A 15342-nucleotide genomic window follows, 5' to 3' on the forward strand; every position below is an offset into this window, starting at 1 on the left:
TTAGATTATTGTACTGGGTGTGTTAGTGGTGGGATAACAAGACATACATTAAAGACTTACATATTTACCTTGTAACAGCCTCCATCCCTCCCAACCCTCTCTCTCTCTGAGTCAGTCCTGACCAAAATGACACTACACTGTGCCCATTCTCCATAAAAGGAAGTTTAATACAATGTCTGGTTAAGAAGATCCCCACTGCTAGCACACCCAGTACATCTCAATTGCTGCCTGGCTGTAGGTGTGCCAGATGCATCCTGTCACCAAAGTACCAAATGCGCACAGTTACGGCCATGGCTCATGAAAATAGGTCCATATGTTTTTATTGACGAGTAATTGCAAACGTTTCTTTTTTTTAAAACTTAGTTTATTGGGTTTTGCAGATGTATACAATTGTATTAAAACATTTACAAGGGGTGAAGTATACATTCTTTCTTTTTAGACAACAAAAAAAAGAAAGTGGTCATTGAAGTATTATTATGAAGTATCGAACAACTTATAAAATAATAAGAATAAGAATAAATACATTTTTAGAAATAATAAATTATTTTTAGGACTATGACAGAACCAGACAATTGAAAAAGAATATAGACAAAAATAAATACATTTTAAAAAAAGGACTGGCACATCAGTCAGGTAACAATAAATAGCAATGACATAGCAACAGATCCCAAGTCAGAGTAATGGCACCTCTCTTAGCGGCCTAAGTCGTGTCAGTCAGTCAGGGGTGAGTGAAAGATCTGTCCTCTTAACAAATTGAAAGAGTGTATAAGATTTGCAGGAGACTGCTGACACCTATCAAAAGTTGGACTTACACCATCATAAATTTTAGCCAGTCGAGCCTGAGTGAAATAGGTACGGTGTACAACTTTACACTTCATAAGACTGTGTCTAGCGCAAATAGAGGATTTATGTACCCATCTCAAAATCTCTGTCCAGACTTCCTCTGATATCGCCACCCCCAGGTCCTCCTCTAGGAGTGACTTTATTAAGCCTAGGATAAAAGATTAATTTGATAATAGATATATGAGATAGAGACTTTAAGAGTAGGAATTGGTGTCAGGAAGCCATCCGAAGCCGAGTCGGGGTAAATTAGGAAAGCTAGGGAATGTGTCCTGAACAAAACTGCGGACTTGTAAATATCTAAAGAAGTGTTGCTTAGGAGGAGAGAATTTAACTAAAAGATGCTGAAAAGACGCAAAAACATTATCAATATACAAGTCTTTGAAGTTATGAATACCAAAATTCGTCCACCTTAAGAAAACACTGTCTATGAGGGGAGGAGGAAAAGCATGGTTAGCCGCTAGTGGTGCATAAATAGAATAAAAATTGTCTGTAGGCCAAAGTGGTGCTTAAACTGGACCCAAATCCTAAGTGAGGTCTTAACAATCACATTCTTGGTGTAGGGAAAAATGGAGGAGTGGATAGGGGAGTGCACTAGGGCTTTCAAGGTCACTGGTTTTGCTAAACCCGCCTCCATAACCAGCCATGCCGGGGGAGGATCAAAAGCCTCATATTGAAGCCAGTGTTTGAGAATCCTGATGTTGGTGGCCCAATAATAGAACCTAAACTCTGGCAGGGCCAGCCCTCCCAGTGGCATCGGCCTTTGCAAATATTGTTTGCGCAGCCTGGGAACCTTCTGATTACAGATAAATTCAGAGATCAGGCTATCTAGTTTACGGAAAAGAAACTGAGGGAGGAAGAGTGGTATGCACTGAAACAGGTAGGAGAGTCTTGGGAGTACATTCATTTTAACAGAGTTGACACGTGCAATCAAAGACAGATTAAGCAGAGACCATTGTTCAAAGTCTTTCTGGATTCGGGTCAATGGGGTGCAAAGTAAGCTTTGTAGAGGTCTTCAAATTTGTGCGTAACATGAATACCAAGATATAAAAAACTATATTGAGCAACTTTAAAGGGAAAGTTTTCCAAGGGATAATTCTTAGCAGCGGGGTTAATGGGAAATATCTCACTTTTGTTTAAGTTTAATTTATATCCAGATATTTGACCAAATGAATGAAGAATGGCAAGAGCAGTGGGAACTGAGACAGGCAGGTTGGGAACATATAAAAGTAGGTCATCAGCATAAAGGGAAACTCTCAGCTGAATATCATTTCTAAATATGCCTGTAATAAGGTGGTTGGACCGAAGGGCTATCGAGAGAGGTTCAATAGCGATTGCGAATAATAGAGGGCTCAAAAGGCAACCCTGTCTAGTAGAGCGATATAGGCAAAAATATTCTGATTGGATATTATTCATCCTGATTGAGGCTTGTGGGGCTGAATAAAGCAACTTAATCCATGAAATAAAACTATTCTTAAAACCAAATTTCTCCAAGACATAAAAGAGGTAATCCCACTCAACTCTGTCAAATGCCTTTTCGGCGTCTAATGATATCACAGCTTTGTGGGTGTCAGAAGAGGAGACATTGTAAAGTACATTGAACAAACGTCTAAGGTTAAAGAAAGAGTGCCTATTTCGAATGAACCCCGTTTGGCCCAAGGAAACGATGGAAGGGAGGATGGATTCTAGATGTAATGCTAATAGTTTGGATAACAATTTAAAATCAACATTCAATAAGCTAGTTGGACGATAAGAGGTGCAGGCTAACGGGTCTTTGCCTTTTTTTAGGAGAAGGGAAATGGAGGCTTGATTGAGAGTTTGGGGAAGGCGGCCGGATTCAAATGATTCATTGAACACATCCAATACCAAAGGGGCAAGCTTGTGCCAACACTTTTTGAAAAATTCAGAGGCCTTGGCCATCTTGCCCAAGGCTTTTCCCATTATGCAGAGATGATGCAGCTGTGCTACGTTCAGCGATAGTAATTGGCCTCTCCAACTCTTCCGCAGCTGGTTGATCGAGTGAGGGAATCTCCAAACTTTCAAAGAAACTGTCAAAATCAGGAGTGGTATCTTGATCAGATGAATAGAGAGACATATAAAATTCCTTAAACACATTATTCATTTCCATGGGTTCAGTGGTGATACGCGAATTAGTCTGAATTTGTGGGATATGGTGAGATGTAGATGTCTGACGTAATTGGTGGGCTAACAATTTACAGGCCTTATCTCCATGTTCATAGAACTTGGACCTTGTTTGTAGGAGAAGTTCAGTGGTACAGTGTGTCGTCAAGGCATTGAATTCTTACTGTAGACAGAGTCGCTCTTAATATAGCTCTGGAGTTTTGTAAGTAGCGTACAACCTGTCAAGTTCAGATATGCATTGCGTCAGCTTAGTTAATTTCTCTCTCCTGAGTTTCTTCTCATATCCTGCGTAGGAAATTATCAACCCCCTGATGTATGCCTTTAAGGCCTCCCAAAGTACTGAGGCAGACACATCGGGTGTTTTATTCAAGCTCAAAAAGAAGTCAATTTGTTGCGAGACAAAGTTAACAAAATCATCGTTTAAAAGAAGGCATGTATTAAGACGCCATGGCGTACGCGTAGAATTAAAGATCTTAAAGCAAATATCCATAGAAATAGGGTTATGATCAGAAATAACAATAACATCATATTTACAATTAGATCCCAATGAGAGAAATCTTTTATCAACCAAAAAATAGTCAATGCGGGTGAAAGTGTGATGGACATGAGAGAAAAATGAATATTCCCTCTTAGAAGGGTTACAAAAGCGCCAAACGTCGGTGACAGCAAATTCCTCCATAAAGGACTGGATTACCTTAGCTGATTTCGATGGAGCGCAAGCTCTGGGGGAAGAACGGTCCAGCTGAGGGTCAAGCCAGCAATTAAAGTTTCACCTAGTATTAAGTGGTATGATGACAAATAAGGGAGAGTTAGTAAAAGGCGTTTAAAGAAAGCATCATCATCAAAATTGAGAGCATAAATATTAGCAAATACCACCCAGGTGTTATGAATCTGGCCAGCAACTATAATAAATCTACCGTTAGGGTCAGAGATAGTACTTGAATGCACAAAGGGAACAGATTTATGTAACAAGATAGCTGGACACCTAGATTTGCCTTGAAATGAGGAATGATAAGCCTGACCTACCCATCCCCTCCTCAGTTTAGAGTGGTCTGAGACCTTGGGGTGAGTCTCTTGCAAAAAAATTACATGGGCCCCAAGATGGTAAAGATGGTGCAAAATCTTACTTCGTTTTATAGGATTATTGAGCCCTTTGCAGTAAAACTTGTGAATCTAATGTCATACCAACTGGATGATGTTGTTATATTAGATGGGATCATGGCTAGGTAACAATAGTATTATGTAATGGTGATGATCTGAAGCAAAACTGAAAGCAAAAACTTGACTGATGTAAAACAAAAAGAAAAAAAGAAAAACAGAAACAAACATAACACACACATACCTTTCCCTTCCCACCCACATGAACTTTAGCAGAAGCATCCCCCCAAACGGGATGAGCGCAATGTACCCCCTTGAACAATCAATCTGACACACCTCTTATAGTTCTGAAAAAAGCCTATACCAAACACCAAATGAACTACAACTACTTAGGCGTTGGAAATGTGACATGAAGTTACGTCAATGAAATCACACTGTAATAAATGTACTAAGAAAGTACTAAGAATTAATTCAGGTAGCAAAAGCTGACTATTAAATCGATACATAATACAATCAAAAACAAAATCAGTATCCCCTCAGAACTGTAGCTCACTGAACACAATAAGAAACCAAGGCAACCCTGGTGAGGGGCAAATGTAGTAGTCAAGGCCAGCAACAATAACAGCAAGTTAACATGTCAACTAAATAGTGTCCGGGGTGACTCCCTTTTTAATATCCTTCTCAATGAAGTTCAGCGCCAATGTCGGATCCTCAAACCTGTCGGACTGTCCGCTGGGCAGAGTGATGAGTAGCATTGCTGGGTAGAGAAGCCCAAACTTGACATTTGGGCAGGAATGAAGCTCTTTCTTTACTGCAGCAAAGGCGGCCCGCTTTTTAGCTACCGCCGGGGTGAAGTCGGGGAAGATCGAGATCCTCCTGCCCATGTAGGAAAGAGGGGAAGCTTCTCCAGCTCGGTGCAGAATTTGGTTCCGGACTTGAAACAGGTTCACCCGAATAACGAGTGGACGAGGGGGCTCGCCATCCTTAGGCTTGGCGCGTAGAGTGCGATGAGCCCGGTCCAGCATAGGTTTGTTGTCAAGACCGAGTATGTCTTGTAGGAGCTGGGCCGTGAACTCGGTGGGAAGAGGACCCTCTGTGCCCTCAGACAGGCCCACTAGGCGAACATTATTCCACCTTGAACGACTCTCCAGGTCCTCGCACTTCTTGACAGGGAGTCAACAGTGGTGGTTAGCTTGCTAACATTAGCTCGGAGGTCAGATAGCTCCATGTCGTTGGCATTCGCCGAGCGCTCGAGGTCCGCGATCGTTTCGCCATATGAAGTGAGTCTCTTCTCAAAGGGCTCCAAAGCCGCCACAATCTCTCTTTTAACTGCTGCCGAGATGGTGGTTTCAAACTTACTGAGGATGTCCGAGCGCATTTCATCCATCATCTCCCTCATGTTCAACAACAAGGTGGCATTAGCATCTGGCTGACCTGGGGATTGTGGTTCAGGTGATAGCCGGGGCTTGCCACGGCCTGCTTTAGTAGCGTTGCTTCTCCCTCGGTTTGCCATCTTAAAGTGCCCACAAGCGAAAAAGGTTTACATAAAGTGACAGGCTGCAATGATAGGGCTTAACGCCAGCAAAACAAATAAAAAGTGTAATATAAAAGTGTAAAAAATGTCACATTCCAACTGAGCCTGTGTGAAACACATCCTACATCTACATCGCTCCCACAGCGCCCCCATTGCAAACGTTTTTACCACAGTGGGTCCTCAGAGTCAGTGCAGAGATTTAGCTGCTTTAACTGTGTTTTTTAGCCTGGATAATTTGATTGTTCTGTTATGATCCTCGTTGTGAAATACACTTCTCTGTCAATACACTTCTTCATGTCAGTGATTAGTCATACACGGTAAACACCCCCCCTTTCATGTGCACATGCTCAGATCTTGATGACGAAAACCTGGGTTGACTTAACGAGTTGATAACCAGCTTTGTGTGGCTGCTGAGCTACTGTGACTTTTAGGTTAAGTTCAGCTGGATCTAGAACAGATATTCTGGGTATGTTTAACTTGTTTTGTACTACAGACCCCATCTTATGCATATTTAATGCTACAATGGTCCTCCGGTTGATATCAAATGCATTCAAATGAATGGCTTTTATTGCAGGGCCCTAACATTTGTAAAGAGCTTGGCAGAACTGCCTTAAGTTTCTTTGAGCCACTGCCTGGAACTCATTACAAAGTGCCTTAAAAGTTATTATTTTAGTAGCCCCTGTGGAATTTAAATCCATGGTTGATATACAGAAGATAAAGCTAAATGGCTGTGTATGTTTTAATTGATTTTTCCTCTAATTGTTGTATGTTCGCTATTTTTATGCATCTTATATATCTATATAGATATATATGTATTTTATTGTATCCTATCACTCAACATCATTGTAAATGAGGGCCTCCCTCAATGATTCCTCATGTATAAATAAAGGTTAATATTGTATAAATATAACTCTTACTTTGACCTGCAGATAAAATGGTTCAAGTAGATCAACTGTTTATTTGTTTTCAACCTCTGTGATCATCTGACTTCTACTGTTTCTTGACTTGAGCTTTGCTTATGCAATGTCTCTGCATTTTCAGATTTCAGCCAATATTCTGATTAGTGCAGTATTATAATAACGTAGACATACTGAAAATATAAAGGTAATATAAGACTTGTCATTATATATTTATAGTTGTGATTGAGCATATTTGAGAGCTGTCAGACTGGATAAGACTTTAATTTCACAGAGTAATTGGTTGGAAGAAATGATTTGGATATGCAAAGTTGGCCGTCATTGCCATTATAGCTTGGTCTAAAACAATATCATGGTTCCTGTGACTCCAGGCTCCCTCTCTACTCTTCACTGTGTTTTTCCTGTTTCCCTGTGTCTCCTCCTCCTCAGCCTTTCTGATGAGACTGTGCATGTGCATGGACATGGGTGCGGTTGTGGCTGTCTTACCTGCAGGGTAGAGCAGCAGCGCAGCAGGCAACAACTGAGCCTGTACTGCTATTGTGACTGAGAAGGACTTGCATATTCTTTGCTGGCTTATGTGAATGGTTAGTTTACCAGTTGCAGTATTCTGACAGTAATCCCTGTGAGTTGTCATTATGTTACCAAATGTCCAGAATCACATGTTCAACCAATAACCTTTAGATTTTAGTCAGACCAGAGCCTTAACAATTAATTTATTTTTGTCCCTGCTTGGTCACGTTTGCTCACATTTCCTCCCTTTCTGTCTATCATTTACAGTCTCTCCCTTGCTGCCTGCTGATGAAGGACTCCTAAAACCTCCTAAAACTCCTCTGACACTTGAACTAACCAGAGTCAGACAGATATGAACCATCAGGAGATGGAAAGTGAGCAATTGGCAATGCAGGAAACCAATGCGACTCCTCACCATTGCCATAATAATTACAGTGGATACCGTAACTACAGCAATCAGGAAAAGCAGCACAGATGCTGTGAGGCCCCAGCTGGAGGCAGTGATGGTGGCAGAGCCAGGGCACTACAACTGTGTCACCCACAGAATGAGCGAAGCATTGAGCCGCTGTATGGAGCTCAGTCTCCACAGCCCCAGCAGACACAGCCTATTCCTAGACCTGCGGTGACACGTTACCGAAGACAGGGGGATAACAAGGCCCAGATCAGAGTTCAACATCAGAGGCATAGACAGAGGCTGCAGAGAGAGGCAGAGAGAGCACAACACCAGAATGAGCAATGCCATCCAGAGATGACCAAAGAAGATGAACGAGAGAGGGACAATTCAGTGCTGGCCCGTTCAGCAAGCACTGAGAGTGGCTTTCACACCCATACTGACCGGGCTGAGGGGGATGATGGTCTGGTCATGATGGTTTTGGAGACTGAGGCACAGCCAGAGGCAGAGGACAAGGCTGGGAACTATGAAGTCCAGCTAAGGCCAGAGGCAGAGGGATACACTGAGAGTGCTGAGGCTGAACAGCAACATCTCCATTCACAACATAACTATCCTCAACCCCCCCGCATGACACATGAACCCCTGCTTAATATCCCAAGCCCCCACAGACAGGATGATTCAGAAGAAACACTGAATGCTGGATATTCCAGCTACATCTACACCCAACCCCTCAGCTACTCCAGAGCAAGGGCCGATGTCTTGGTTGGTCTGCAGTTGGAGAGTTTTGATAACGGACTAGTAGATGAAGCCTATTCTGAGCCATATGACATTTACTCATTGTCTGAGCATGTATATGAGGAAATCTGCGAAGCCCCACCATCAGTTTCATCTGCTGCAAATGGGGCTGGAAACACAGAGTCTCTTGAACAGAGAAAGGCTGGCTTTAAACTGTTGGAGGGCCAGGCAGTAGGTGGTGACTACCATCAGCAGGAGGCAGTGGGTTCCCGATTGCGCCACTATGATGAACGCTCGGATGGCGAGTCAGACAGCCCAGAGAAAGAGGCTGAGTTTGCCCCATACCCCCGTGCTGACAGCTGTGAGCAGGTGGAGGACATTGACAGCATTGTGGGTGAGGTAAAAGAAAGCCGAAGCTCTCAGAGTCTTCTTTGTAATGCAGAGGGCACAATGTATGAAAAAGGTGAGCTACCACAGGATGTAGAAAAACCTCAAAATAAGTCCCAGATTGACTCTGATAAACATCAAAAAGCCAACTACCGGGGGAAGCCAGCCACACAACTGTCTGTTAGTCCTTCAGAGGACCCTGTAGCAATGAGGAACAGTTGTGAGAAGAGGGACACCATATCTCTAGCTATCAAGGACATTAAGGAGGCCATAGAGGAGGTGAAGACCAGAACAGTGAGATCTCCTTACACACCTGATGAGCCCAAGGAGCCCATTTGGGTAATGAGGCAGGACCTGAGCCCCACTGTCAAGTGTGACATTAAGCCACTGGGAGGTGATGTAAGTACAGTATATCAATGTGAAATATGACATTTCAAATTGACTCATGGATATCAATTTCAGTTGTAATCAGGTTTGGGTGCCAAAACTGCACATTCCCTCCCTTCCCCCACAGTAAAGGGTAATTTCTCCCTTCCTGTCAACATTTTAATTTTGGAGCAATATTTTTTTTGCATTTGGCGAAGAATAATATTTCTATATTTTCAGGGCCCAAACAATGCGATGACTATTGGAATTGCTCTGATTATTAACTTCAGTGTACATTAATCTAATCTGCACCAACCTTCATGTGTTTGATGAGAGTCCCCACCTGAACAATATTCAGCCATAGTCATAGCGCCCTCTACTGGCAACAAGAAATTACATGTTTTATACTGTGATGTACTCCTAGAAGGTTGACCCTCATCCAGTTGAAATTTGGTCAATGAATCTTGTGCATCTTCATTGAACACTGTTGCTGTGGCAACTCACCCAAATATAATGTTTACTTTTAAAATTGATCTCATTTGGGGGGCTGAACATGTTGGACAAATCCCAAAACTCATTTGGAAATAACAGCATTTACTTCCAATATGGGTCTCGCAAAATGTCTCAAAAGCGCCACCTACAAAATTTCAACAAAGCCGCCCCGGTGGCACGTCTCGACTTGTGAAAATCAGTCAGTATATGTATCATGGCCAGATTACAAAAATTGAAAAGGAAGCTGGCAATGTTGATTGTGATGAACAACTTTTGCTTGGTTATTTTTTTTGCTTGGAGGGACGGTCAACCCAAAAACATAATGCCTCCTGCCACTGGCTTTTGCCGGCTCAGAGGCATTATGTTTTCTGGTTTTCTGTCAGTATGTCTAATTCCTGTGAATACGATATCTCCAGAATGCCTTGAGGGAACTTCTTCAAATTTGGTGCTAATATTCTCTTGGACTCATGGATGAACTGATTAGATTGTGGTGGTCAAAGGTCAAGTTCACAGTGGCCTCAAAAAGAACATTTTCATCTCTGTAACATCATCAAGGAATCCTTGGCACACATATTCACTTGGAGTCAAGGATTTATTGAAATGATTTTGGTAGGAAAAAGGTTAACCTCACAAAGCATGTTTATGTTTTTGATGAACATGATATTTAAGATTATCTTGAGAAAATGTATTCAAATTAGTCAAAAGATGAATTTATTCTATTTTGGTGCTTGGAGGTCAAAGGTCAATGTAACAGTGACCTCACATTCCTGTGGATGTGATATTTCAGGACAACAAACATTCACTTAGACATAAATATGAGATGATTACATTTTCGTGGTCGACCATAAAGGTAAATAAAAATGCCCAAAGAAAATTTCACCTCGTCTGGCACAAACATTTACAATGTACGTCAATGTTTTTGTTGAACATGATATCTTAAGATCATCTTGAGGGAATATCTTCAAATTAGGTACAAACATTCACTTGGACTAAAAGATGATGAATAGAATTTGGTGCCTGGAGGACAAAGATCAATATCACATTTTGTTTTATTTGTATAGCGCCAAATCATAATATACATTATCGCAAGGCACTTTACATAGACCTTACATAGAAGGTCAAGACCTTAAAATATTATAATAATAATATATTAGTATTTATATAGAGAAAACCAATAGTTCCCACAATGAGCAAGCACCTACAGAATAATCATATTGACTCTTTCTTTTAGTGCAATCAGAACACATTGATGATGTATGTGGAATTTGTCATTTGAGTGTATATGTTTAATTTACCCAAACTTCTACGTGGTTGAAGGAAATGGTCAGCGATGGTCAGGCCCCTGCATGGACTGCGGGGGGCCTGACCATTGCTGCTTGCAGCTGTAATTAGGGCCCGAGCAGCAAACACTGCCAGGACCCTGGTGAAATTCAAGGAACCAGCATGAGGACCCTGTTGGAATTTCTTTGATTATTTGGGCCCAAGCACTAATGGTGAAAGAATCTTATTGGAATTGCTCTGACTATTATAAGGGCAATAGCATGACTGTGCGAAGGCCTTATTGAAATTGAAATGCTTGATAATCATTTTCTTTGGGGTGCTTTTTCAGGGCCTAGACATGCTCATGACCAGACGAACAAAAGATCTTAGGAGCATTATGAAAAATGCAACAGGAAGTCAGCCATTTTGGATAAGTAACAATTTTGGTCATAGCTGAAGAGTGGCCCCTAAAGAGCAGCCCTAGCAACACGATTGACTTACGATGTACAACAATTGGTAGGGACGTGTCTTTTCAAAATTAGCAGAAATCTCTGTTGGATTGATATGTGAGACCAAACAGGAAGTCATCACATTAAACTCCTCCTAGAGCTTTCATCAGATCAACTTTAAATTTGTCATCTTAACCCCTTGGAGATTAAAGTGTGTGTGAAAGTGTGAGTTTTGGTCACATGGTCTGGTCTTGAATTTGCTTTGACTATTACCACCTTACCGCCAAAGTGGGGACAGTACAACATCCGACGTGCTTCGCCGCCTTCACCTCCATCGAAGGACCGAAAACAGGAGCCGTCGTCCGGAGGCAGTATACAAGAGCAGCCCCCGACCAGGCCGGGGGACGTTCTGGCAGCTTTGTCCACTTCTCCGCCTGCCTCTGGAGAGCCTCCAGCAGCCGTCTGCCCTCCACCGCCTGCTCCCGGTACATGACCACAAACTCCTCCGCCATTCAAGCCAGTCTGGCTGCAGGTAAGGTTTCCTGGCTGTGTTGGGCCCCATGTTGGGCACCACTGTGGCAGATGATGTTGCCACAGGCGATCTCCCAACAATAAACATTCAGCTTTCAACATAATTTTATTGATGAGAAAGGCAAACTTAAATTTAAACCAAACCTAAATTGTCCAGCAGTTTCTGCTGGCATCTTGGCAGCTCAGCTCTGTCAAGTCTCTTTCATGTCTGTCTCTTTATCCTTTGGTGGCAGCTCTCCTGGCGCCTTTATATTTGAGGGAGATTAATTGGCCAACTAACCTCAGCTGTGCCAATTGACTCTCCCTAGTTCAGCTGGAGGTGTTCTCTAAATCTGTCAAATATGCTGAACGTCGGCTATTGTGACAGGCACACAACCGCAACACGCAGAAGAACAGCTTTGCAGTCGTTCTGCTACTGTTCCGCTGTTGTGATGAAAACTAAGTTCCACTTGTGGTCAAAAAGTCGAAAATTCAGCTGAATAAAAAACAAGAGAAGTCAACTTAAAAGCAGCAGAGTTTTATTGTCGACAAGAAAACCCGAGAGCATTCAGTAGTGAGCCGGAGCCACACCAGAGAAAAACTCTGACTAAAAGTGGTGTTGCTCCGCTTTATCTATCCTTAAGGGCCACGCCTGTTACTGGTCTATCATTACATTTATCATTTATGGTCCGACGTTGTGATCTAATCTTATTGGTTATTGGGGAGGGTCTGACATTACGACCCTCCCCCTCGAAAGTCTCCAAGCCCTGGGGTTACTTTGGTATGATGGACTTGAGTTTACCCCTTAAAAGCCTCCAAACACCTGAGTGGCTTTGATGGCCTTGGAGCTGGGACTTTCCCTCTGGAGAGCCCCTATCATGCATTGATAGGTCTCTTTTTCCTTCAAACTGTTTTTCATACTCTTTACACCATTATATTCTGTACAGATCGTTTACTAATTTTTTTAAAAAGATATTTGTCTCTGATTTGACACTGTTATGTTTTCTTGTTTTCAGATTAAAAGATTATTATTTCTTTATACCAGTTACACATGCACATCACACTGCTTGTAACACACTGAGTATATTATTTGATTCGTCATTGCTGCGTTAAACTTTTTGTAATCATCAGTAACTTATGTCTCTTTTTTTTTAACTTTAACAAACATGCAGATCGTGCAGATTAAAGGTATATAGTCACATTAATATTGTGACATAGCATAATGACCAAAAATTACACTACAGAGCCTCCAGTGTGCCTCAGGCGAAATCCTATTGTGATTGCTGTGATAATTATATTTTGGGCCCGAGCAGCAACCGCAAGAAGGACCCTATTGGGATTGCTCCGATTAGGGCACTGAAAGTGCTGGGGCGGAAATGGTCCCTAGCAATGAAAGTGAAAGAGACTTATTCTTTTTGAATGGATTATTATTATGATTATCATTATTATCAGGGCCCGAGCACCGATAGTGCTGGGCCTGAAAGAGTCCCTAGCACTGAAGGTGCTGGGCCCTTTTTTTTTTAAGGGATTATTATTAGCAGGCCTAAGCACAAACAGTGCAAGGACCCTACTGAAATGCAAGGAACCATATTGGGATTGCTCTGATTATTTTTACGGCTCAGAAAGTGCGAGGACCCTATTGGATTGGCTTTGATTATTGTTAATATTTGGGGACAACAATCACATTTTTGAGGGCCTTAATATGCTCAAAAACTCATGAAACTTAAGATAGATAGAAAATACAAAAGTGGTGAAAATGTACTCATTCTGGAGAAATCTGAATAGGACAAATGGCTCCACAGCACGCAGCCCCTTGGTTGGTTTCAATGATATTTTACAAAATTAGGTACACACATGTATCAGGACAATATGAACAAAAAAGTTTCAGGGAGCAATAAACTAAACTCAACAATAAGTCAGCCATTTTGAATTTAGTGACCATTTTTTAATTAACTTCTCCTAGAGCTGTCATCAGATCAACTTCAAATTAATTAACTGTCATTTTAACCCCTTGGAGATTAAAGGTGTGTGAAAGTGTGAGTTTTGGTCACTCTTATTACTGTTTATTACAAAAAGTGTCAGATTATTACATAATGTGGGGTCAAAAGCGCCAAACCTGAATAGATCTATTTGCCTGTATTCAGTCATTTCTTGGTACCATCAACAGGAAGTAAGCCTTGTATGACAACTTTCATTAAATTTATAAATCTACAAATCCTACTACCACAGATTTAATCCGACAGGCCCATTACAAAACTATCCCTACTCAGAGACATGACTTGACAAGCCTTACTTGACTGACCTATGTTGACACAACCACTACCCTTGTTTTCATTTGATGTGAGGTATTTTGAATTAAATGTCCAGTGTATAAGATTTAGGTGAAATGGAACTATTGGCTGAAATTGAATGTAGAATAATCCTCATGATGTTTTCACGAAGTCGTTTCATCTAAATTGTATGAATTGTAGTTTTCTTTACCCCAGAAAAGGCCCTTTATATTTACATCGAGGGGACCCTCTCTATGTATTGTGGTGGCAATTTCTGTGAAACATGCACAAAGTCAAACACTTCTTTCTGAAAGTTTAATTCAGCATCTGCAGATGGACTCATCAGTACACATCACCTGAATGACATGCACAAATGAGCAAAGAACATTGGAGAATCTGTGTTCTTATAACTCTCAGCCCCCTCCCACTAAGCATGCAAAGGTATTTATTACCCTCCTGTAGTTTCACTCAGTGGAGGAGACATCCTGTCCATTTGTTTACATGTTCTGTGGATGACCCCTCTGTTAGACCCCAGTTATTTGACCCCAATCAGAGATACCAAGAGATACCATAGAGTTTTGGTTTCTCAAGGCCATAAAACTCAAGTCTCTTAAGCCACCATCGTAAACCTTAAGGTTAACCCTTTTAGATTAACAATTTGGTCAACTCTTTGGTCAGTCATTCACCTGCCATAGCAGTGTTGGCAGGACGATGATGACTGTGAGCAAGAACAGGGAACACATCTTTTCCTTCTAACTGCATCCCAGCCGTCCCATCAGGTGTCACTTTTTGTCTGTCAGCGTCATCGTTTATCAGCAGCATCACCCTAGCCAACCCCCTAATCAATGTGCCGCCTCTTCTTGAGATTGGAGACGTGTGGTCCTAGAGATTTCCATCCCCCCCCCTTGCTCGCGGACACAAAGCAGTTGAAGGCTGAGGTGCACTCACTGACATGCACGCTGTGTTCTGAAGAATCCCCTCCTTGCTCAGGAACCTCCCTGCAATGGCTTGCATACATCCAAGTTGATCTTTCAGCAGCCTTCATTGCCATCTATGGATTTTGGTAGGGCTTCCTTCACCTATCTGTGGATCTCAAAAAGCATAGGGGACAGGTTGCACAATAAAACATTTCCCTGAGCAGTGCCTTCGCAACTGCTGAAGAGTCCTGTTTAAATGTGGAGAAACACACATGTCAATAAAATCAAGACAGTATTGCTTTCCCTCACTTTGTCCTTCCATAAAATCCCTCAACAGTTCACTTTATATAATCTGGATTCCTCTTTTTATGTTATTATAGTACCAATTATATAACTCTAATGAACATTTAAAAAAATAATTTGCGAGTAATTTGTGAGTTTGTCAATTCTTTTGTAACCCAATATATCTGTATCTCTTCCTACATTTGGCATCCCCCCTTTGACACTTGGTTCTGACCATGTGT

The 15342-nt window shown here is 41.7% G+C and overlaps 1 protein-coding gene across 3 annotated transcripts in view; it reads left to right on the top strand.

Annotated features, from left to right (window-relative positions):
• The window catches only part of apba1a (amyloid beta (A4) precursor protein-binding, family A, member 1a), a 75755-nt gene that overhangs the window by 19499 nt on the left and 40914 nt on the right, over positions 1-15342 (top strand). For 2 of the 3 annotated variants that reach the window (XM_020104004.2, XM_020104003.2), the window contains one exon: positions 7309-8953. In XM_020104004.2, the coding sequence (XP_019959563.1) occupies positions 7394-8953 (1560 nt within the window). In that variant the 5' untranslated portion in view covers positions 7309-7393. Of the gene's footprint in view, positions 1-6960; positions 7116-7308; positions 8954-15342 lie in introns of all 3 variants that reach the window. The other variant, XM_069522847.1, reaches the window with a different exon arrangement.

This window comes from Paralichthys olivaceus, chromosome 4 (assembly GCF_024713975.1).
Source record: "Paralichthys olivaceus isolate ysfri-2021 chromosome 4, ASM2471397v2, whole genome shotgun sequence".
Lineage (NCBI taxonomy): Eukaryota > Metazoa > Chordata > Actinopteri > Pleuronectiformes > Paralichthyidae > Paralichthys > Paralichthys olivaceus.